Source organism: Anarhichas minor, unplaced genomic scaffold (assembly GCF_050575085.1).
Source record: "Anarhichas minor isolate MPS153535 unplaced genomic scaffold, ASM5057508v1 ptg000005l, whole genome shotgun sequence".
Taxonomy (NCBI): domain Eukaryota; kingdom Metazoa; phylum Chordata; class Actinopteri; order Perciformes; family Anarhichadidae; genus Anarhichas; species Anarhichas minor.
Genome location: NW_027466451.1, coordinates 2,647,315 through 2,672,399, shown reverse-complemented (window position 1 = coordinate 2,672,399; position 25,085 = coordinate 2,647,315). Strand labels below are relative to the sequence as shown.

Genomic DNA, 25,085 nt, shown 5'->3' with positions numbered 1-25,085 from the left:
AAGGCGCAGGGATGGAGCTTTTCGTCAGTGGCCGAGCGCTGGGACAGGACACCCCCAACCCCTATGTCGGAGGCATCCACCTCCACCACAAACTGTCTGTCTGGATCCGGGACTCGGAGGATGGGTGCAGAAGTGAACCTGGATTTCAGGTTCTGGAAAGTCTCTTCAGCTGCAGAAGTCCAACGGAAAGGGGTCTTGGAGGAGGTGAGGGCGGTGAGTGGGGAAGCAACCACGCTGTAATTCCTGATGAACCTCCGATAGAAATTGGCGAACCCCAGGAAACTTTGAAGTTGCTTGCGGGAGCTCGGGACAGGCCAGGTAGTGACAGCGGCAACCTTAGCGGGGTCCATCTGGATGCTGCCCTGGGAGACGATATAACCCAGGAATGAGACCGTGGGAACATGAAACTCACACTTCTCCGCTTTCACAAACAGGGAGTTCTCCAGTAGGCGTTGAAGCACGGACTGGACGTGGTGCACATGTTCCTCTTGGTTCTTGGAGAAGATCAGGATGTCGTCGAGGTAGACGAATACGTGCCGGTCCAACATGTCTCGGAGCACGTCGTTAACCAGGGCCTGGAAGACGGCGGGGGCGTTGGTTAAGCCGAAGGGCATCACAAGGTACTCGTAATGTCCTTTAGGTGTATTGAATGCAGTCTTCCACTCATCCCCTTCTCTGATCCGGACCAGGTGATAGGCGTTGCGGAGGTCAAGCTTGGAGAAGATGGTGGCTCCTTGAAGTAGCTCGAAGGCCGTTGCGATGAGTGGCAAGGGGTACCGGTTCTTAATCGTGATTTCATTTAAGCCCCGGTAGTCGATGCAGGGTCTGAGAGTCTTGTCCTTCTTCTCCACAAAGAAAAATCCAGCCCCTGCAGGAGAGGACGAGGGGCGTATGATACCGGAAGCCAGGGAGTCGTTAATATAATTGTCCATCGCTTCTCTTTCAGGAGCAGACAGGGAATACAGGCGCCCCTTAGGTGGGAACATACCAGGATGGAGGTCGATGGCACAATCATACGGACGGTGGGGAGGCAGAGACATGGCCTTGGACTTGTTGAACACCTCCCTAAAGTCCAAGTATTCCACAGGAACCCCCGTAAGTTCAGGGGTGGAATTGGTGAGCGCGGCACCTCGTGGAACAGCAGCTTGCTTCAGGCAGACTAGATGACAGGACTGGCTCCAACCCCGAAAAGCCCCCGTAGTCCAGTCGATGTGTGGATTATGTCGACGCAGCCAGGGGTATCCCAGAATGAGGGGGATGCGAGGGGTTTGCAAGATGTGGAAGCTGATGGTCTCATGATGGTTGCCGGACAGCAGCATGTGTACCGGAACGGTTTGATGAGTCACTGTGCCCAGAAGATGACCGTCCAGGGCGCTGGCTGGAACAGCCTGGGGAAGAGGTATCCGGTCGATCCCCAACTGTGTACAGAGGTCCTCGTCCATAATAGATGCGTCTGCTCCAGAATCCAGGAAAGTGGAAATAGTATGGGAGCCCCCGTTTAACAGTAGTTGGGCGTGGAAAAGTGGCCGTTGACAGGCGGAGGATCGGGAAACTGCTCGGCTCACCAGTACTTCCTTCTTTACTGGCGAGCCCGGGCTGTTAACGGGCAATTGTGAGCACACATGACCCGCCTGGCTTGACTGTTCCCGGCGCCTTGTCAGCCGCCTGACCTGGATGCGGCGATCCACTCTGGAGGTTGCCTCGATAAGTCCGTCCAGGGATGTGGGTAGCTCGAACGCGATGAGTTCATCCTTGACGTAATCCGCTAACCCGAGAAGATACGCGTCACACTGGGCGTCCATGTTCCAAGAGCTTAATCGTGCCTGAGTCCGGAAATCAATGGCGTAGTCCGTGACCGATCGGTGGCCCTGCTGGAGCCCCATTAGCCCTCCGGTGACGTCCGGTCCTCTGGACACCAGTCCGAAAACCTTGCTTAGTTCGGCGGAGAAGGACTGGAAGGAAGCACAGGCAGGAGTCCGACGATCCCATTCCGCTGTTCCCCACAGACGAGCTCTCCCAGTCAGGTGGTTGATGGTAAACGCCACCCTGGCGTCCTCTGACGCGAAGGTGCGGGGCTGCAACGCAAACAGGATGGAACAGTTCGTCAGGAATGCGTTGCAACCCTCAGGATCCCCAGCGTAACGTTCGGGCTCCCCCACCCGGGGCTCTGAGACCGCCGTGGTTACTGCTGGATCCATTCCCGAGTGAACCGGAGCAAGTGGCGGCGACGCCGTCGCGTTGGTCGGAACTGCGACTGCCGTGAGTTGTCGTACCTGGTCAATCAACGTGAGGAGCATCTGGTTCTGATTCGCCAGGTTGTGGTGAACCTCGGCGGTGTTGGTGACCACCATGGTCTCGGTTCGTTGCATCGTCTCCTCGATCGCCTCGAGCCGGGTCCATGCCGTGGTGCCGTCTGCTGGATCCATGATGTGGCCAGATCGTACTGTAACGGGTGTAGTTAGGACCCAGGAGCAGTACGACAACACCAGGACTGGTATGATTTGAGTTCTTTATTTGCAACACACGACAGGCAGAAGATTCTCTGGAAGAATCCGACAGGTTTCTCGTGGTCAAGGACAGAAGGGCTGAGTAAGTTACCAGGGCAGAGGCAAGGCGAGGTAGTCCAGGACAGGCAGGGTCGGCAACAGGGAATCAGTCCAAGGGTGAGTGCGGGAAAGTTGAGCATGAATGCAAAGAACGATCTGGCAGTGAGTGTGTCTGAGGCAGGGGTTTAAATAGTGAAGAGGCAGAGTGAGCAGGTGAGAGTAATGAGCTGATGAGGTGAGTGTGACTGGCAGGTGCCCTGAATGAACTAATTAGGTGAGTGAAAGGTGGATAGAAGTGACAGAGCTGTGACACTGAGCTCCAATAAGCGCACCAACGTCCTGGTACCGTCACACTGACTATCACATCCTGGGTATTATTATTGAGTGTTATATTGTATTTTTCTGTGGGTCACAATGTTGATGTTATAATGAATGTTGATTGTTTAAATATTCATTTGTTAAAGTGAAGCATATGTCAACGTAGCAAGTAAGGGTGAAACAGGGCTACATATGAATGCATGGGAGTTTGAACTCACGGGACAGATAGCTGTATTAAGCTAACCAGGCCTCTCTGCACCTTAGTCAGAGTATATTCGTTTAAATTGGGCTATTGTAGGCACATTCCTAAATCCTATATTTTCGTAGACCCTCTCCAATTCACCTACCATGCAACAGGGGTATAATCTGAAGATCCTGAACTAAAATTGGAATTGGAATACATATATTTTTACAAGCTGACCATTATGAAGTAACCATTAAGCCTTAACCATTGAGCCATGCATCGCATATGATAAATACATTTATATGTAGACTATGTTCAGTCCAGTCATTAAACTGACACACACATTTTTATGTTTTTTTCTCCACGTCCTTTAGTGCAGTGATTCTCAACTGTTGGGTCGCGACCCAAAAGTGAGTCGCGGACCCGTTTTCAGTGGGCCTTTGCCTGAAAGAAGAAAAAAAAAATCCTGTGCTTTTATTTTGAAGGGGATTTTTTATGCAGCGGAGTGCCGTCTATTCACACTCCTTAACAGTATTTGGCGTTAATGCCTTGTAATGCATATAGACACCTGCCATTTCACAGTATAGAAGAACACCCACAAAGTTTGTTGTCATGTGCTAATTGAGTGAAACGCAAGTTCAACACCGACTACATGAGATATGGATTTTCTTACATTGAGGACAGACCTCAGTGAATTTTGTGCAGCGAGGTTCTGGCACAAGAAAGCATGAAGCTGTCATTTGAAGCTCTGTCAAATGACACTATAAGTAGGCGAATTGAAGACATATCGGATGACATCAAACAACAGGCCACAGCTCGAATTTAGGCAAGTGGTCATTTTGCATTACAAATGGACGAATCTACAGACATAACAAACAAAGCAGTTTTACTCGTTTACGTGAAACTGACGGGAACAATTTCTCTGCACAAGAGAGCTCCCTACTACTACGACTGCAGAGGACATTTCAAGCTCAGGTTCAAACTGCACCATCTTTTCATTAAATACATTTGAGAAGTTGAACATTTTCCTCGATTTGGGTCGCGGCTTGTCATTAAAGGGTGAGAACCACTGCTTTAGTGCTTACAAGTGCAATTGCCACTTCAACTACTTTCCCCTGTTATTACTCAACTGAAAGTTCAATTGCTTTCATTGCTGACATACTTCAACTGCTTCCATCTGTCAGTGCTTACATTACGTGCTAAGAGTTCAGCTTAACTGCTCTGATCTCTACTTTTCAACTGACATTTTGAAATGAATCAGTGAAGCTCCATTGTAAGACTTTAAGAGTGCCAAACTAAAAACACAGAATTCTGAGGCTGTGCGGTCTTCTTGGAGGTGAGGGTTTGTGAGATGGGACTGAGTTTAGGGTGGATTTGATTGTCCAAAAGCATGTGTATTTTATTTGAAAGCTTTTTAATTTAGATTGTGTAATGGATACTCTTCTGCCTTGTGAACATGTAGTCAAACTGCATATGACTAACTGTTACATCCCAGTGGGGTCGAGGGGAAGTAGAAGCAACAATAATGTAGACGTACTCAGGAGTAGGTTGCCATTTATTGTCAGTGATAATATTTACAAACTTTAAAAAAAACATAATAAGGGCCCCAGATGATGCCAAAACAATAAAACAAATATAACCTTAAGTTAAGTTGTGTAGCTGGCAATGCAGTATATGTCTTGACATCCCTTCTGCTAAGTTCTACTCAACTTGTCCATCATGTTATTTTTCATTGATTATCCTGTGGCAGTGTAGTCAGGTAGATTTACACAATTTTCTGTAAATAGACTCAGCAGAGCCCCAAGTTGTGCGAGAGGACATTGATCAAAGCCCAGATACGCTGTCAGGACACCAGCTTTAGATCTATCGGGGACACCGACTTGATGACAAAGATTGAGGAGGTTTTGGTTACATGTGGAATATGTCACAGACACACTCATTTTGCAACATGCACTGATTGCACACACTGTAGTCACTTGGTACCGCTTGAAAAGCTCAAAACCTTTGCAGAGGTTATTATTGTAGTGTTATGGGGGAACACATACATTCATGTGCGCAGCGCATTTATTTATTTGTTCAACCCAGTCTCATGGGGAGGAGTTTAAATAGCATCTCATTTCTGGCATTTTCGCCAGACATGTATTAAGCATTTTAGGCTTAAGCGTGTCATTTTACGGCGATTTTGCATGTCATTTAAAACCAAGTCGTTAACAGTGAAACAGTAGCGGTTATGTTTGGGCAACAAAACTACGGTGATGGCTGCAGTTAGGTTTAAGCAACAAAACTACAACAACAGCCACAGTTAGGTTTTGGCAACAATATGACCCTGACGGCTGCAGATAGTTTTAGGCAACAAAAGTAAGACGACGGCCGCAGTTTGGTTAGGGTTTAGGCAACAAAACTACGGGGAGAGCTACAGGTAGGTTTAAGCATCAAAACTAGGATGACGGGCGCAGACAGGTTTAGGCAACAAAACTATGGTGATGACCACAGTTAGGTTAGGTTTAGGCAACAAAACCGCTAATTACAGTTTAGATAAAACTAGTGCCGGGCAACGATTAAAATATTTAATCGCGATTAATCGCATGGATTGTTATGGCAAAGTTCAATAATGAATTAAAAAGTAGTGTATTGCGCACTTTTATTTTAAAAGTACTGCTATATGAACAACAGTGCAATAACATTTGGTTCAGGAGATGCAGGTAGCATGTTTTATACTTAATGTGAATATAATTCATACTTTGTTGGCATCTTATTCTGAAAACCGGATGTTCGTCTGAAGAAACCGGATGTTGTCTCACGTTAATCTTTCGCTAACTTTCAAAGTCCTTCGCTTGCTCCCGATCTGTGCCGTTTAAATGCGTTTACCGTGAATTTCAGCATATAGGTGCACTAACATGTAAGTGTCTGCTGACTTTACCACGGAGATCTGAGTGTCTGCTGACTTTACTGCAGCGATGTCCAGTAGTCTCCAGGGAGAGCAACAGCTGGTGCAGCTTCTCTCTTTATTTCTGCCCCCCCTCGACCAGAAGCGGAAGTCACCTTTTCTCTACGGCAACCCTGAAGGGACATCATATCTCCAATACAAAACGATAAACATGAGACAGTCTGTTACAATAATAATAAATAAAAAATACTTACCTGTTTTGTTGTTTTTTAATTATTATTATTATTATTATTATTTTTTCCCATCTCAAAAGGCTCAAGGACATACACACACATACACACACACACACACACACACACACACACACACACACACACGTACTGGCCCTGGGAAGTATTCCCAGCCAAGTTTAATTCAGGGAGAGTCTCCATGTCGCTCTCTCTCCTTAGACACAGCAATAATGCATGTGACGCGTCTGTCTCGGTGTGAGAGAGAAAGACGAGAGAGACAGATGCTTTAAGTTCCTTGTGTGTGTGTGAGACGCTGTGTGCAGCGGTGAGGACGCACTTTGGATTTGCCTCGGTGCTGCTGCCCCGTCTTGTTTTTTTCTATTTGTCTGTTGGTCCGTCCGTCTGCCTGTTCATTTGCTCGTCTGTCTGTTTAACAGTTTGTTAATCTTTATGTCTGCCTGTTTATTGATCTGTCGGTTTAGCAGTTTGTCTTTCCGTCTGTTTATCTGTTAGTTTATATTTCTATTTGCCGGTTTATTTATCCGTCTATTTAAACATTTTCTTATATTTCTGTCTGCCTGTTTTATTCATCTTTCTATTTGCTTGTATATTTATCTGTTTCACAGTTTGTTGGTCTTGTTGTTGCAGAGATAAATAAACAGGCAAACAAAAATACAAACAGTTTCTTTACCTTTCTGTAAATACACACACAACTGACTATAGGATGTTTGCTGGCTTTTATCCCACTGTTCTTGTCATCCTCTTGTTGTTATGTCTATGTATTGTCTCTTGTCTTTCAATTTAAAAAAAATGCGTTAACGCGCGATAAAATAATTGTCGGCATTAATTAATTAATACATTAACGCAACAATAACTCGTTAACTTGCCCAGCACTAGATAAAACATCATGGTTTGATCTTAAAATAAGTACATGAACTAAGTTAAATCCTAACGGAAACAACGTAACAGGACAACACGTCACTAACGTCACTTACAAAACAAACACTTTGGGACACCGGTCTCAAACGCCAGTCTCCTGGTCACAAGTCGTTTCTTTGTTTGACCCCCCCACCTTCCCTTTTCCACCAAGCCTAAATGCTGTCCTTCACATTCTATACACGTCACTTGTTCAGAATGAGCGTAGTGATATGAATGCAAATGACACACAAATGAGGCGTTCTTATGCACGCAAAATTACTTTCAAAATGTCGTGTCATTCAGTGGGCTGATATGTATTTTTACTCCATTATTCAGCATGTCCCTCTAATATATCTCCTCACAGCCGCAAGTCAACTCCGTCTGCGTCATTGGGAGGAAATTGATTAGTGTTATTCAGTGGCTGAGCTGCAGATGTGTCAGAGTCACAGCATTGTCTGGATGTATTTCCTGACAATGACTCGAGTTCCCTGCCTAGTTAGTATGTGGTGTGGCAGCCAGGACCGACTGGCCCACATGTGTGTGTGAGATCAAGAGTGTGTATACATTAAAATATATTGCTGTCTAGTTAGTAAGAGGGGGCAGCAGACACCAACAGTTTTGGATAATGCTGTTGTCAGTTTGGCCAATCAGCGACAGTGAAATGTGTTGTACAGTGGACAAGTGTCTTTCAGCACTTTATTGCAAGGCACTAGTCGTAGCAACAGCACAACCTCGCTGCACCTGTAGAGAAACAGTTGAGAGTTTTATCTTTTTGTAATACTATTGTGCTCTCTCTTTATTTTGCATAAAGAGCATTTATGAATAGAAACATAGTGGACGTTGCCCACCCCTGACTGTTTCCAAGCCAGAGCACGTACCAATCAGTGAGGAGCTACTGGCAGCTATGGGCGTGGCTTTGGGTGTGTGTGAGACGTGACACAGAGAGGCGACTGTTCGTTCTCAACAACAGTGGAGGCTCCCAAAGAGTTTAGCGTAGATGCTGCCTTATGAGAGATGTTATTCGCTCATCTCCTGACTTGGCTTAGGTAAGAGTTTAATTGACGGTTCATCCAATCAGCTGCCATGTATTTTTTATTCTTTTGAAAGGGCCTGCCATTTTCCAAAAACGATTCCAATGACGGCTTCTCAGACAGGGTCTGTGTCACAAACAATCTGACGGGTCAGGTTATGAATTCTTGCAACTTCGAGTAAATATTACCCATAAAATGCCAGCTCAAAATAAAAGGAAATGTCATGTTTTGTGGGACTTGTTTGCATTTATTGCACGTAATTTATAGTCCTTTTGGATTTCAGACTATTTATGTGACGTCGTAGGTGTGCGCGATGCAACATTAGACCTCTGGAATCCCTTTAAAGACAAATTAGCACACACACACACTGGCTCTCACACACACTGGCTTGAGCTCAATGTTGTTCACAGCAGGTTGCCTGTAGGAAACAGCGGAGCCTCTGCCCCACACTGTTGACAGTGGTGATTTACATGCACACCCAGCGCTCAGTTCACTCTATACCACCCACACATTGACAGGAGCTGTAAGTTCACCCCACCTACACTATTGCACACACACAAACTCACCCTGCAGGCCTGTTTGACATTTGGGCTCCCGACCAATGGGCTGGCAAAATGACATTTTATATAGCCAGGCCAGGTGCTTATAAGTGCTGCTTGCACAATCGCTCTCCCTCCAGTCGGCCCTGGGGTTCCCTCACACAGACAAACTAATACCTGCAGAGAAACAAGTGGGAAACGGTCACAATGTTTGGTTACGGACGAAACAATTTCACCTGGACTGGAACTCTGAGAGAGCTGGAAGGCAGCAGCCCGACCTGCTTGGCAAAGACTTGGAGTGTGCATGCATCTCTGTGTGTTAGGGGTATGCATTTTCCTCGGGTAAAAGAGAGAGAGGAGAGTGGATTTGGCAGCCTCTGTGAGGTTGGCGACGAGTCACTGTGCGCTTCCACACATGCGCTCCAGCATGAGCGTTTGGTTGCAGTTGAAGGATCGTACAATTTGAGCGTTTAATGTGTTTTATAAATAAATAAATGATACTAATCTTTGGAGTTACACAACCTTTTAGCATGGCCATTAAGCCATCTTCATCATTAAGCAAGGCAAGTTTATTTGTATAGCACATTTCAACAACAAGGCAATTCAAAGTGCTTCACATAAAACCATCAAAACATAAGGCAAAAGAAAAGGAGATTTAAAAACAATTAAGAACATTCATTGAAACACTAAAAACAGTCATTAAAACACTAAAAAGCAGTGTACGAAATAACAATCATCATCATCATCGAAACAATGACGCGTTGCTGCCGTGAGCGACAAGATGCGAAGAATCACAAGAAAGGTTATCTGCGGAGAGCCAAGGAGAATGTCTAACTTATGATGTTCACAGTGAAACTACGCCACCTGGAGGGGGTACAGATATACAGTCAGTCAGCAAGACGGGGTTAACTGTGTGTGTATGAGCCTCAGAATAAAAGCCTGTTGCCGTTCATCAAGTCGCCGTTTGTCTGGTACATAATATGACGGAATCTAAGCAGTGACACAACGATGTCATACTTCTACCCAGGGAGAGACACTGAACTGATAGTGAATGCTAGCCCTCTCGGACTGGCTGCAATCCTCTGCCAAAAAGATGAAAAGGGGGTGAAGTACATGATAGCTTATGCTAGTCGATCTCTCAGCGATGTGGAGAGGAGATACTCCCAGACAGGAAATGAAGCGCTGGCCATTGTGTGGAGCTGTGAGCATTTCCACCTGTACATCTATGGTCATCCTTTAACTCTAGTGACAGATCACAAAGCACTTGGAAATCATATGCCAGGATTGAGAGATGGGGACTGAGGCTACAGCCCTACAACCAGCTGACCACATGTCTACATGTTTGACTGCACCCCATCTTGTGTCAGACAGGTGACAGTACACGTGCAGCAAAGGTAGCAGAGGAGTGTGTGAACTTCATCGCAAGTCATGCAACTCCTAAAGCCATGACGCTCACAAAGATCAACACAGAGACACTTGCAGACCCAATCCTTCAAGAGATTAGTGCTCACATCAGACACAACACATGACACAAAACTGACAAGTCACAACATACTGACACATCAAAGCAGTTCAGACAAGTTAGCAGTGAACTAACAACATCACATGCATCAGACATTGTACTCAGGGGCACGAGAATAGTGTTAGCCCATGAAGGACACCAGGGCATTGTCAAAACCAAATTACTACTCAAAATTAGCTCTTTAGCATAGTGCTAGTGCAGCCTTCTATGGACTGCTTCCAACTGGAGAGTACTTGTACTCGTCATCGTGGATGATTATACACGCTGCCCAGTTGTAAAGAGCGTCATTCCGGTCATGGACACATTTTTCTCGATGTTTGGGATCCCCAGAGTTGTGAAAACTGATAATGGTCCCCCATTTAATAGTGACCAGTTCTTCCAGTTTGCAGATCATCTAGGATTCCACCACCGCCGGATCACACCACAGTGGCCTCAAGCCAATTCTACAGCTGAACGATTCATGCACGCACTGGGCAAAGCTGGTGTGGCGGAAACACAAGGAATTCCCTGGAAACAACAACTGAACATCTTTCTATGCGATCCACACCTCACAGCACAACGGAAAGCTCACCTGCCGAACTGTTGTTCCAAAGCAAGGTGTACATGAAGATTCCTTCAATCACTCACACTGCAAGTAACTGTTCAGACTCTGAAGTGAGAGCAAGGGACAACAAGGCTAAAATGAAATGAAATCTCATGCAGTCTCTCATTGTAATGCTACACCACACTCTCACTCCACTGTGCTTCATCGTCAGCCAAGCACAACAAGCTCACCACACCGTATAACAGTAAGCCATACACGGTGACCAAAGTCAAAGGCTCCATGATCACAGCAGCCAGAAATGGACACTTCATTGTCAGGAATTCTTCAAGATCACTCCAGAACTATTAAACATCCCACCAGATCCTGATGATGATGATGATTGTGATTACAGTGATGCCTCTACGATCAGAGGGATGTCAGATTAGATGCGCAGCAGAGGGGAGCATCTAAAAGTCCAATGGGACATAAGAGACTTGATTACGCTGAAGGAAAATCAGGGCAGCTGTGACTCTAATTAAAAACAGTCAAAAACTCATACTGCCCAAATATTAAAAAGTGTGTGTCAAATTGAAGCTCTCAAAAACATTACTGCAACCTGTAACACCACATTAAAAAAAATTGCTTTGGACATGACTGTTTATAGTTCACCAACAAGGATCACGCCAATAACAGTGAGTTTAGAGGTTTATTGCGTAATGAGATGATTGTAAAATTGGAAGCGGAAGGGGTCGAGGGATGAAGGGATGTAGGGTAGGGGTAGAGGGAAGAAGGGTAGGGGTAGAGGGATGAAGGGTAGGGTAGGGGTAGAGGGATGAAGGGTATGGTAGAGGGATGAAGGGTAGGGTAAGGGTAGAGGGATGAAGGGATCGAGGTAGAGGGATGAGGTGGGGGACCGTTGGTGTCCGGCGGCTGGTGGTAACGGAGACTGTTGGGTGGGGGCCGTCTCTTCGGAATCTCTGGCGGTGCAGAGTCCCCTGTCGTTCCTGTAATTCTGCAAGAGAGAGAGAAAAGGAAAACAAAAACGGGGTTGGGGGGGAGGGATGAGAGAACGGAGTCGAAGAGGAAGTGAACGGGTTCGTTTGAGCTTAAATACTTGTGCAGGGGAAATGAGCCGTGTTCTGGGCGTGGTCCCGTTCCTGAACTAAGTTTATAAAACTACATTTATCGTTGCTCAGCTATGATTGGACAGTCAGCGTTGAGGGCAGGGATTCAGTAAAAAAATGTTCAGCTGTAGTCGGCTCCGCCTTCTCGTGTCACTTCTGGTTGAAGAACTAGTTGTAAAACCAAAGTTTGGCTCTGCTATGTCCAGTGTTTTCCTTTCAGGACGTGGCGGCTTAGAGGCCGGTGTCTATGTTTGGAGCTGTTTATGTTCAAAGCAACTGAGTGAACGGTTTATGATCACAGGAATAGTAAAAGGGGGAAACGTGTCTTACAGTGACAGTTACTCTTCAGGCATTCCTTGGCTGCAGTGGAATGTCAAGTGGTTTGACCCCATCCTCGGCAGTTACTACCATGACACCACTGATCATGCAGGCGGGTTTCTTCACACACCATGTTACCATGGCGACGTCACAGACAGGGAGGGAAAACGGGAGTTTGACGGCAAGAAAGTGCGAGTACCCTCTCATGGGTTTGTGTGTGTGTGTGTGTGTGTGTGTGTGTGTGTGTGTGTGTGTGTGTTGGTGTGACACAGGTGGACATCGTAACTCGACTGATTTATAACCTTCTGCACGCACACTGTCACCTGTCACTGGTGGACCTTCTGCTCATGTCCCCTCACAATGAGCACTCATATAATCTCTTTGTATTAATAGTACACAAAATACTTTGAACAAAGAGGCTTGTTAAAAGGTAGGGACAACCTCCAGTTCTTCTGAAGCGAAACTTATATTCTCTCTATTGACCAGCAGAGGGCTACTCCTCCGGTGGAAAAAGAAGTCCGTAAGAAAATGACTCTACTTCTCATTTAATTTATTACCTCAGTAAACATTGTAAACATGAGTTTATGGTCTCAATCTCCAGTTTCAAGTCTTCTTCAATACAGCATGATGTTCATTTAGTAAATTATGATCCATTTAGAGTCAAACAGACCAGTGGTCCCCAACCTCCGGGCCACGGACCGGTCATTTGGTACCGGGCCGCACAGAAAGAATAAATAACTTATATTATTTCCGTTTTATTGATTATCAGAGTCTGAAAGATGTTTTATTTAAAAAAATGACCGGATTCTCTCCCAATTTCATCCGCCTGAGCCTCTTGACATGTCAAGACGCTTGTCTCGGTCACGTGATACGTTACCTCAAAAGTTATGCCCACAAACTAGCGAAAATTAGTAAATAACTTTTGGAGAGCTTCTTTGCAAAGAGGAAAGACCACTAAGGAGACAGAAGAAGAGCTACAACTTCCAAGAAAAATAAAGATTCATTTAACAGACAATATCAGGGGTAATTCTGACGCGCCAAACCCGCTCTGCAGAATATGTGGCGACAGAGGAAGATCAGCTGCTGGAGATTGTAAATGACGGTGGCCTTAAAAGTATGTTTGAGACAACAACTCTGCTGGTGTTTTGGATTAAAATCAAGGCTGAATATCCTGAGATCACCACTAAAGCACTGAAAACCCTGCTTCCATTTCACACATCCTCTTTGTGAAGCGGGATGTTCTGCAGAGACAGCAATCAAAACAAGACGGAGTAGACTGGACATCAGGAACACACTTCGGGTGTCATTGTCTCCCGTTACCCCCAGATGGGACCGTCTCGTTGCAGAGAAACAAGCTTAGGGCTCCCACTGATTCAGCGTTATTGTGAGTTGTATTCTTTATGCATTTTATATTTGTTTTCATGCCGATCGTATCATTTTATTTCGTCGTGTTTATCCACCACACCTTGAAGGCCGGTCCGTGATTGACAGGTTGCAGCCTCTACCAGAGTCGCATAAAGCGTCTCTACATCAGTCTTCTGCATTCCAAATATGGTAACTTCCGTTCATTGGTTGCAAAAAAACAAGATGGAGGGCTGAACTCAAGGCTTCAAAACAGAGCTCCACGCACTATTGGGTGACCTCACGATGACTTAGTCCACTTTATTTACAGTCTATGGTTAAGGTCAATTCTGATATGAACCGGTGATATTTGAATAACTACATAATGTTCAAATTTACTTCAATCAACTTAGCAATGAACACCTGACATTAACATACGTCTTGGGTGATCCAATCACAAATGTACGGCTATTAGCACAGACGTGAATGCACCCAAGACGTATTGAGGACTCATTGAGATCCGGAACGCTTTTAGTATGTGCGCGCGAATTGTGTCTTTGGGCCGCGTTGATGGGTCATCTGCTCAACTTCTGCATTAGCAGAAGTACATACTCATTTGCGCAATCCCGTAAACTGGCTTTGTGCACAACGTCTGAAAATTTCAATAAAACGCCCACAGAGACGTTTCAAGCGCATCAAACATCTGTACAGGGAAAGTCACCTCAAAAAGACCGACTTGCTGTTCGGGAGTTCCCAAAAATGACGCTCTACTTGCACCCTCCTGTCAAACCCTTCCCCTCCACGCCAAAACAGTAACAGAAGGTTGAAACTGCACAAAGTATTTAATGTTCTGCCCAACGGATTCTGTGATGTTGATTATGCTGTAGATTTTAATTTGGACCCCAGGAAGAAGGGAAGCACCCAAGGTAAAACTTGAAGATCCATTGTAAAGAATACTGTACGTGCTGTAGGTGTATGGGAACATAGACCTTTACTGCTGTCGCTAAACAGCATGTCTCAACAAATTATTTGTATTTTTTTAGAGCAACAATTTGTGGTCGGCAGCAGTGACTGCAAGGAAGTTGTTACTGGTGACCCCTCGGGGGACCCATTCACTCTCTCTCATAGGGGAACCAACACTTTCAAAAACGGGGTCTTAAGTAAGAAGGGCATTAACTCGGTAATGGTATGGTGAGAGTAACTGTAGTGTTCCAACACTATATTGCGATTAAAATGTTCCTACAGAGGGCAGAATAGTCTTTCAGAGCCTACAATGAAGCTGATGAATACGATTTTATCCGATATAATACAACCTAAAGGTTGAGAGAAAGTGTGTCTCTCTCTGTCACAGTTTGGGGTGTCTTTCTCGCCAAATTGTTTTCCCCGTTTCTTCAGTTTCTCTGATTTGTGGGTACATTTCTTGGAGAGGGCCCCCCGTGCTTCAATGACAGAGTAATTTGCATCCTAGGTTATCAGTTTTAAAGAAGGAACTGTCCCATAAATGAAAATAACAAAAAAGGTGTGAAGCCCCACTATCAGCCTCTAGAGGTTGCTGTGTTCATTGCAACACTATCAAAGGGTTGGACAAAAGAAACAACACACTGGTCTGTTTTCTATTCTTGGAGCATTTCCCAGGTGGAGGGCTATCCATGTACTGTTTGCTTGAAGAAAGGTCATGCAACCGATCCTCTGGGGAGCAGGATGCTCGGTGAATTTCATGTGTAAATTCTGAAATGATGAATCATTAGAGCAGAAGATAAATCTGGATGCTTGTAAGATGTTTGACAGGATAGGAAAAAAGCAATGTATTACGGATAGTCAGAGTTATGCTTGTCATTCTCTTTTCTTTTTTGCTGTTTTTTTCTGTTCTTGTGAACCCCTTAATAATTTTACTTCTTTTGGACTCATCCAGACAGCCTTTAAATGGCATCCCCCAGTATTATACTCACATAGACTGACAAATCACAACTATGGTTGTGAAGGCTCGAGTAAGGCATTTTGGTCATCGCCATCTTGGTTTTTGGCCATCGCCATTTTTTTCTTCTTCAACCAGACGTGACACGAGAAGGCGGAGCCAAGTACAGCTGAACACTGAACAAGATGCTTTCAGGAGACCAAAATCTACAGTTAACTTTAATGAACAAACCTGCCAATAACAAGGTAGCCCCACCCTAAAGCATATATACTGTGTATATATATATTTACTGTGTGTGTATATATATACACATAGATGCATTGCCTATATCCATTGCAGTTGGGTTTGCTCATTTAAAAAGAGGCCCTTCGGTTGGCATGAGATGTCCATGTTTGATTGGAGCTTTCATATTATGAAGCACCAAGGTGGATATATTGGAAATTTCTCTGTTGTATTAATGGTTGTTGACTTGAACACTAAATTGGGTAATTTGAGAAGCTGCCACCCACTCTCCTCCTGGTGAAGTAGTCTCCTAATGGCTTACAAAATCTTGTCTCATTTGTGGTAATAAACAGTAAATCCATCTAATTCATTGCCTCGGTATTGCTATTTTCCAAGCCGCATAGCTGTCAGATTTTCCAGGACCCAGGGTTCTGGGGTGTTTATACGGAAGTGGCTGTGGTTTCATCTAAAGTAGTTTGGAAAAACCGCCAGGTCAGAGTACCCTTTGCGACGAGTGTCCCATGCGCTAAGTATTCTCTTCAGGTGTTTCTCACTTGTGATAAAACCATGCCTACTGCAGCTGAAGCTATGTCTTTATATCTAAGGCCAATCTAAAAATAAGATAGTATGAACTCCTCCCACGGATGTGTGTGCTTCATTGTTGGATCATTGTTGTTGAACTGACCCGGAAGTACATTGACTTTTTTCTTGATATTTTTTATAGTAGAAATCTCGCAAAAAAAACTTTGATTCATTTTTCCCGACATGTCCCTTCCGGGGCTCCGTATCTTAAGCCTGGACAGTAAACTATTCATTTGATTTCCCCCCAGGCATTAATAGCAGTCTGCAAACATTTATTAAATGCTTTATACGACTCTATAATTTAGTTGTTAGCAGATATTAAAACATTTTTAGTGGTAATTAATTATCTGCAATAATAACTTCTCATATAAAGACATATTTTATATTATCAGTCTTTTATTTCATTATCTGTATAATCAGCAGCATCCACTTAAGAGTGCCCAGTATCTACTTACAACTTTATTGTAAACAGGTAGAAACCATCTATTGTCACCATTTGATATTTATGTACTGATTATGAGTGATAAATAAGTGGGTTGAAGTAAAATACTGGACTTTATTTGGTAGATTTTAGTCATCGCCGTATTTGTCACTTACTTATACAATATGTGCAGTGAAATGTAGAGTGGTGCATGTCAAAGTTAGTGTATATTATGACAATATAACCATAATGCAAATGACTCTCTGAAAGGAGGAACTTTGTTTGGGTCTAAAATAGCAGCAGAAGTCATATTGAGATGCATATCTCTGAAATAGCTCAACGAAACAGCTGAAGCAACAAGCAGGGTCTTCCCTCATTATTGAGGAAATTGAAAGGCGTGCGCGTGTTGCGCCGGGGGAATCCTGTCTGGGACAGAAGTGTGTGTATGATTTCACCCGCGGATTAGCGTTCTGTCTCTGTAGGGAATGACAAGGTTCTATTGGAGTGGTTCCATGTGTCTGAAAGTGTGTGTGTTTTTGATGCCGTGTTGGGATTATCCTTGTGTGTGTGTGTGTGTGACCTTATGAGGAGAGAGCACACTGTAAAGTTCATGTGGGCTGGAAAGTTGGCAATGAGCTGACAGTTGAAGCTGAAAGTTAGGATTAAGGATGGGTATAATCAGTGTGTCCTTCAGTTTGACCCAGTCTGTCTTCATTACTCTCTCTCTCTCTGTGTGTGTGTGTGAACAGCATTCCCTCTCATCTGGCATATGAAGACATTAAAATAGAGATAGAGGTGTTGATGAGGGGAAAGACAGAGACAGTTTCTCTTTTTGGAGTGTCTCTGAACACCACAGGTCCACAGCAGATGAACATACAATAATATGGTTTTATAATTTATCAGAAATGTGAGATAATATCTGTATAAATAAATAATAGAACAGACTACAATGTCTATCTTGTCTCCAATTCAGTGACCTAATGTTGCCCTCTGGTGGTGGAATTTGTTAAATTCACATAGACACCAGAGAATATCTTTGAACAGGAGTTGGAGCACAGGTCACCAACCTTCTATGGAGTAAAATGGAGAGTTACTTATTTGATATAATCTTCCCGAATAATATAAATGTATTTATTTGAACGTCACATTATCGTACAGAGTTGTGTGTCTCCCAAAGTGTTTGTTTCCCAGCTGAAAACGGCAGGTGCTCTTCTGAAAAGTCACAGCTGGGAGCGCTTTGGTTGCTATGATATGGAATATCTGTGGAAGTAAAGATGTCGGCGTAAGGTACTTGCTCTGGATGACGGGAAGGCTGTAGCACTGAGAGAGGACGGACCCGTTGGTGTATGTGGGTTCGTGAGATTTTGTGGGTGAGGGAAACATCTCGGCAAGTACCATCGTTTGGTTCGAGATGAAGCTGAAGCTGGACGGAGCTAGGTTCAAGTAGTAGCTACTTGTGGTATTTTTCCAGCCCCTCCTCCACTGTGATCAGACGGCTGGTTTAAAACCAGGAGACAACCTCCGCTTCTGCTGAGTGAAGCCAATGCGGAAGTGTCTTAAAACGTGCGTCATCTACTGGCCAGCAGGGGGCGACTGCTCCGGTTGCAAAAAGAAGTCAGATTGTATAGAAGTCTATGAGAAAATGACTCTACTTCTCTCTTGATTTATTACCTCAGTAAACATTGTAAACATCAGTTTATGGTCTCAATCTCTAGTTTCAAGTCTTCTTCAATACAGCATGATGTTCATTTAGTAAATGAGGGTCCATTTAGGGTCAAACAGACCATAAAGCAGGGGATGCTTTGGGGCGGGCTTTGTGCGATTGACAGGTCGCAGCCTCTACCAGAGTCGTATCAAGCGTCTCTACATCAGTCTTCCGCATTCCAAATATGGTAACTTCTGTTCATTGGTTGCAAAAAGTCAAGATGGCGACGGCGAAATCGTCAAACTCGAAGCTTCAAAACGGGAGTCCACAAACCAATGGGTGACGTTGGGATGACTACGTCCACTTCTAATATACAATCTATGGTTAAAAGCAGTGGTGTATAGTAACGAAGTAGAAATACTTCGTTACTGTACTTAAGTCGTTTTTTTGGATATCTGTACTTTACTTTACTATTGATATTTCTGTTGACTTTTACTTTTACTTCACTACATTTTGCAAAGAAAACTGATACTTTTACTCCGACACATTTCCCCTGAAACCTTTGTTACTCGCTACAAAATCAAATCTATCTTTAGAAACAAAATGAATCATGAGACCAACGTCGGGGACTGTGGTGGAACAGAGACTGCAAGCAAGCAGGTTTGGCGAATCAGTGGTCCTAGCTTGCAAGTTAAATCATTGGTTAATCACGTTAATGCGCAATTGCAAACAAGTGCTCTCAAAGCCGCGGTGTTTTGATTCCCAGTGATACCCAGGATGCTATATGCTATAGCTAGCGAGTGAGTACATGAGCAGAATTCCACTCTACAATGACTGATTTCATGATGGAAGCAGAAATGGAAGCACCTGCTACTCCCGCAACAAACGACGGTGGTGACGAAGACCAACACCCGTGGATCGCTAGCGAGTTAGTGAGCTGAGGAAATGTTAGCTAACTTAACGTTAGCTAGCCACCACACCATAGGATTGACAGGAGCCGTGAGAGCGCAGCATTAGGGAAATCCTTCCCAGCTGTGCGCAAGCTGTCTGTGAAGCTGAACACACCTCTACCTGCCTCAGCGGCCTGTGAAAGGCTGTTTAGCATCGCAGGACTAGTCTTCAGCCCAAGAAGAGCGAGACGGAATTCTCGCAATTTTGAAAACCAACTTCTTTTGAAGATGAACAGGACATTTTTTTTATAGGAGTTTACAAGGCAGGTGTCCTTTCTCAAAACACTGACCTGATGCATCAAGTGGATATTTTTTGCTGAACACAATATTATGCATTTGGCCTCTACATCCTATAGTTGGAATGAGCATACTTATAAACGCACTGTTACAACTCCTTCATAGTGCTTTTCGGAGAATTATGATGATAAGTTCATAGTAGATGCAAAAGTATACTTATGTACAATATGTTATGTTGAACATTGTTGCTCCTGGATGGATCACAGCCAACCCAATTATTGTCAACACAGCTCCTTGGTCATGGTGGCCACAGCACTTAAAGGAATAAACTTCATAATTCTCAAAATTCTGACCCTTTGCTTTTTTTAAAAAGTACAGCATTTAGTTGTACTTTTAATTTCAATACTTAAGTACATTTAATATCAGAAAATTACTTTTGATACTTAAGTACAATAAATATCAGATACTTTAAGACTTTTACTCAAGTAGTATTCGAATAGGTGACTTTTACTTTTACTGGAGTAGTTTTCCAGTAAGGTACGTATCTTTACTTTTACTCAAGTATGGCTTTTGGGTACTTTATACACCACTGGTTAAAAGTGACAGACAGTGCCAGCCTCGTACCCAAAGTTTAACATTTTTCAATTCTCTGTGACCATAGAGGAAGACCAAACGCACAGCACTCCGCACAGAATAGACGCTCGGTGCATCTTCACGTTGCTGCGTACGTAGTATATTGTAACTCTGCGATGCTCCCATTGCAATGAATTTAAAAAAACCTAACGCTAACGCTTTGACCAAACTCAACCAGTGACTAATGCTATTTTTAGAACGCGTTTGTGGGCACCATGTTGGCTCCCCTGTGTTAGCAGTGTTGCCATCTCGTCAGTAAGGAAAGTAGCTATTGGCTGTCCTAAAAGTCGCTAGAAGTCGCTAAATGACGTCATCACCATGAGGGTTTGGAAAGTCGCCAGATTTAGCGAGAAAGTCGCCAAGTTGGCAACACTGTGTGTTAGGCCTTGTTAACATTTTGTAAACCAAGCACTTGCATTGCTGGTGCTAAAGCTTTATAGTTAACAGGCTGCTAGCCACACACACTACTCATCTTTTCTTCTGAAACTGATACATATTCAAGGCTGTGTAATTTCAGAATCAAGAGGAAGAGCGATACAAGCTGTTTCTTGCTCTCTGTCAGAGAAGTGTGAAGGGACAAGAGGAGGTGAAGAAGAGGGTCAGGAGCTCACATGAACTTGATTTCACCAACCGAGTATAGAACATTCGGGCCTAGGGAGTGTGTGTGTGTGTGTGTGTGGGGGGGGGGGGGGGGGGGTGTTTGGGGGGTAAGCAGTCATTAAGTAATGTGACAGAGACCTCCCTGTCATCACCTCTAATGAGAAGAACTGGCCTGAACTACAGACGGAGGCTCAGACACATTGGATACCCAACACGACATAACTACCCTTTAGATAGAGTTGTCATGGTCGCCAAACATCAATGTCCCGTGCTAAAGTCCAACATCTCGTTCCGACCACTGCCTCTGCTTTATTGCCGTCATACAGAAAAAATAAATACTGTACTCAAAAAATATAAAAAGCATGAAGTCGATTTGTGAAGGCGGTGAAGAAGTAGACAGAGAGATAAGACCAATATTATTTTCACTCAGAGGTTTTGTAACTCTACCATATCCACAAGTATAGTATTAATGGTCCCTCTTCTCTACCACCTACTGAATAAATTCTCTTATTTACTTTTTGGTAGCACGTTACATTACAGCACGTTAATAACGTGTTTGATAATAAAGAGCTTATAATGAAGTAATTCAATAACCATGTGATAGCTTGGAAGGGGTCTATCTGGGTCATACTAGAATCCAATTTATGTTTCAGGGTAATAAGGGGCCACAGACAACAGGTAACCTGAAAGGTGAACTCGGTAGAATGCAGATATCTGCCAGGTGTGTCTGCAACGACCACTGCTGTATCGTGTGACTGAATGAATACCAAACACAATTGGCTGACCCCCGCCTTGGAACCAATGTGCTGTAAGGCGTCGTAAAACACACTTCATTCAAATCTAAAAACATGCATGGATGAATGCATGTATTCAGTTTGAAGGCCCTGTATAGGACACATACAATCTTGCTAAAATAAAAAAACTCACCAAGCTGTCTGCCCGAGCAGCAACTGAGTGGAGCTCCTCGGCTGTGTGTGTAGTGGTAGTAACATTAGCTGATAGCTGTTAGCCAAACACATAGTCCAAAACAATTAAAGTGTGCAAACTGTTTTCACCCACTGTGTCTATGGCCACAGAGCAGCGGCAGAGAGGTACTCAGCAGTGTGTGTACTGGTACCTCCGTTAGCTGTTAGCCGCACAACACACAATAAAGTGGGTAAACAGTTTTCCCCGTAGACATGTAGTCTATGGTTTCTCCCCTCTGTGTCTCTGGGCACAGAGCAGCAGTTGGGGGTCAGAGATGACCTTAGATGTGTTATCACATGCCGTCCCTACCCGCTGGGAGGGGAGGGGGGGGGCAGTCAATGACAGGGAGCCATGACTGGCCACCCAAAATATTATGCAGTGTGCTCAGCAGAATGCGAGATTAGCCATGGACAGACACAGAGGTGCTCACTCACTCACTCACTCACTCACTCACAAAAGCACACATGAGCGATAGCATGATCCCCTGGCGGAGATAATAATGGGCTAATTTCAAAATAAATATTTTTACCAGACATCAAAACCCTTATTGGTTGAAGTCTTCCACTGTATATATTTCGTGTCCCGCAGCTGCCCAACCGGCCTTGTCAAGGTTTTTTTATAGTGACGGCCTTTTCAACACTGCAAATGTTTTCTGGAGCGCTTTATCCTGGAGGGATAGGGTTACACATGCACATGCACAGGCACGCACGCACGCACATACACACGGCTGCCCACACATTTATTTGTGTTCATGCATTTGACAGTGTTCTGCAACACGAACAAAGCCCCACGCAAAACTGAACAAATATACTTTGCTTGTATTTTACAACAGGAAGCAAACAGGGTTTTCTGCCATATTTAAAAAAAGACACTCTATGGAAGATGCGTAGAAACACATACTGTACACATATTGAATATACTTGTTTGCAACAGTGACGCACACACACACACACACACACACACAGACACACACACACACACACACACACACGTACTGGCCCTGGGAAGTATTCCCAGCCAAGTTTAATTCAGGGAGAGTCTCCATGTCGCTCTCTCTCCTTAGACACAGCAATAATGCTGTCTGTCTCGGTGTGAGAGAGAAAGACGAGAGAGACAGATGCTTTAAGTTCCTTGTGTGTGTGTGAGACGCTGTGTGCAGCGGTGAGGACGCACTTTGGATTTGCCTCGGTGCTGCTGCCCGTCTTGTTTTTTTCTATTTGTCTGTTGGTCCGTCCGTCTGCCTGTTCATTTGCTCGTCTGTCTGTTTAACAGTTTGTTAATCTTTATGTCTGCCTGTTTATTGATCTGTCGGTTTAGCAGTTTGTCTTTCCGTCTGTTTATCTGTTAGTTTATATTTCTATTTGCCGGTTTATTTATCCGTCTATTTAAACATTTTCTTATATTTCTGTCTGCCTGTTTTATTCATCTTTCTATTTGCTTGTATATTTATCTGTTTCACAGTTTGTTGGTCTTGTTGTTGCAGAGATAAATAAACAGGCAAACAAAAATACAAACAGTTTCTTTACCTTTCTGTTTAATAGTTTGTTTATATTCCTGTCTGATTGTTTATTCATCTGTTTGGTTAACCATTTGTTTCTATTTCTGTCTGACAGTTTATTTATCCGTCTATTTAACCGTCCGTCTGCCTGTCTGTTCGCTACAGAAAGAGGCCGACCAAGTATGACAGCCTCCACGAGCTCCTCCAGCGGCTTAGAGGTCCTCCTCTCCACTCTGCAGGTAGGGATCCACAGTGTGTTGTTTTACAGTGTTGCAGAACTAATAACATGGCTGAGCTGTTCAGTTGTTTAGTTTTAGTTAGTAGTTATCTTCTCTTTGCACACATCGAAACACTACAGGAGTTCTGAACGCTTGTTGTTTTTTTCATAAAGGTCATAAAACCATGAGGTATTCCATTCAACCCATAGCACAATATGTGGGATTGTCAAATGAGCCTTCACAGGCATCACTGTAAGTGATGAGACCATAAACACCAGAATTAGCCATGTATCGCATGTAGATTTGGGGATTTGTTGCTGCGAGCTGATATTTCAGAGTACAGTGTGTTCACTGTTAATTGACCTTCAGCATTATCAAAGCAGGAGCGGGTAGAGTGTTGAAATACTCAGGTAGAAAGAGAAGTTAAAGTATTAAAGTAGTACTACTTTGAACAACAGTACTTCATATAGTTATGTGAAAGAGACAATGTGGCGTCCATCTTTTATTTTTCATAAAAAGCAAAGGATTGTCATGGACTGGACATCCAGCTCAATCTGACACACAAAGTCCCTCTGATGAGTCCAGTGCAGGTTCTGAGATATGTCTCTCAGAGATGTGCAGAGAGGACATTTTAACTTTGATTTTTAAATTTGTTTTATTTAGAAAAACCAAAAAATTATGAACTCAAGGTCCACTTACTAGGGTTTCACATAATACCCGAATAGTCCACTGTCAAAACCACGAGTCGGCACTGTGCATCGTTGTAGACGTATCATTCATCTGTGTCTAAAACTTCATTAGATTATAATGAACATTAAATGACATATAGATGTTTTGATGAATAATGAAAACATAACTTTCCAATGGAACCCAATCAGAAATGTTTTATTACCAAGTACGTTTGCACATACAAGGAAGTTAGCTTGGCGATCTGTGCATGATAATAAACACAGTGCAATAGTATAAGACATAATTCAAAATTCAAAATATGAAAATTTACAATACAATGTGATAAACTAGACAATATAAAAGTGGCCTCGGACCAACATGACGGCTGAGCGGAATCCTCCCGAGGCCGCACTACGCAGGGGCTTGAAAGCCTGGTACTGACGGAGAAGCGGCCCGTGATGGGGGGGATGACACAGAGGGATGAGGAGAGAAGAAGCTGAGAGCAGACCAAGGCATGTGTGCATTGTTCACACGAGGTGGAAAAAAACAGCACTCGTGGACTCATCGTGACATTGTGGAGGGGGACACCTCTGAGTGTTTGACAAAGGAAATGTGCTGCTCATGACATGAGACAGTGGCTGCAGCTGGTCTCATCCACAATTCGTAGCTATACCTACAGAGATTTTTTTATGTTATCCATGTGATCATGAACGAGGAAGTATAAAGTCCTCAAAAGCACACACAGGGGGGCAGGAGGATTGATCCAACAATCTTTCAGCCAGGACACAGCTGTCAACATACATTTATTTATCACGTATCTTTGGTAATGTAGTTACAGCGCTTCTGTGGTTGCTTTAAATCAAGAGATAATCTGAGTCCTCTGGATTACACACCTCTTCAGTGAACATACCGATGAAATAACATCTTGGAGCAACATCAGTCACAGAGTTTGATTCATCTGGGCTGATAAACAATACCAGCATCATATTGCTAACCGTTTTATTTCATTTTGAAGCTACAGCTTGCTCTATTTAACGACATGCTGAGT

The 25,085-nt window shown here is 43.8% G+C and overlaps 1 protein-coding gene across 1 annotated transcript in view; it reads left to right on the top strand.

The window, feature by feature from the left end:
• Positions 1 to 8,860: 8,860 nt before the first annotated feature.
• agbl1 (AGBL carboxypeptidase 1) overlaps positions 8,861 to 25,085 on the top strand; it is a 170,302-nt gene continuing 154,077 nt past the window's right edge. The window contains exons 1-3 of the mRNA XM_076076023.1: positions 8,861 to 8,951; positions 17,271 to 17,276; positions 23,316 to 23,389. Of these exons, the coding sequence (XP_075932138.1) occupies positions 8,861 to 8,951; positions 17,271 to 17,276; positions 23,316 to 23,389 (171 nt within the window). The remainder of the gene's footprint in view (positions 8,952 to 17,270; positions 17,277 to 23,315; positions 23,390 to 25,085) is intronic.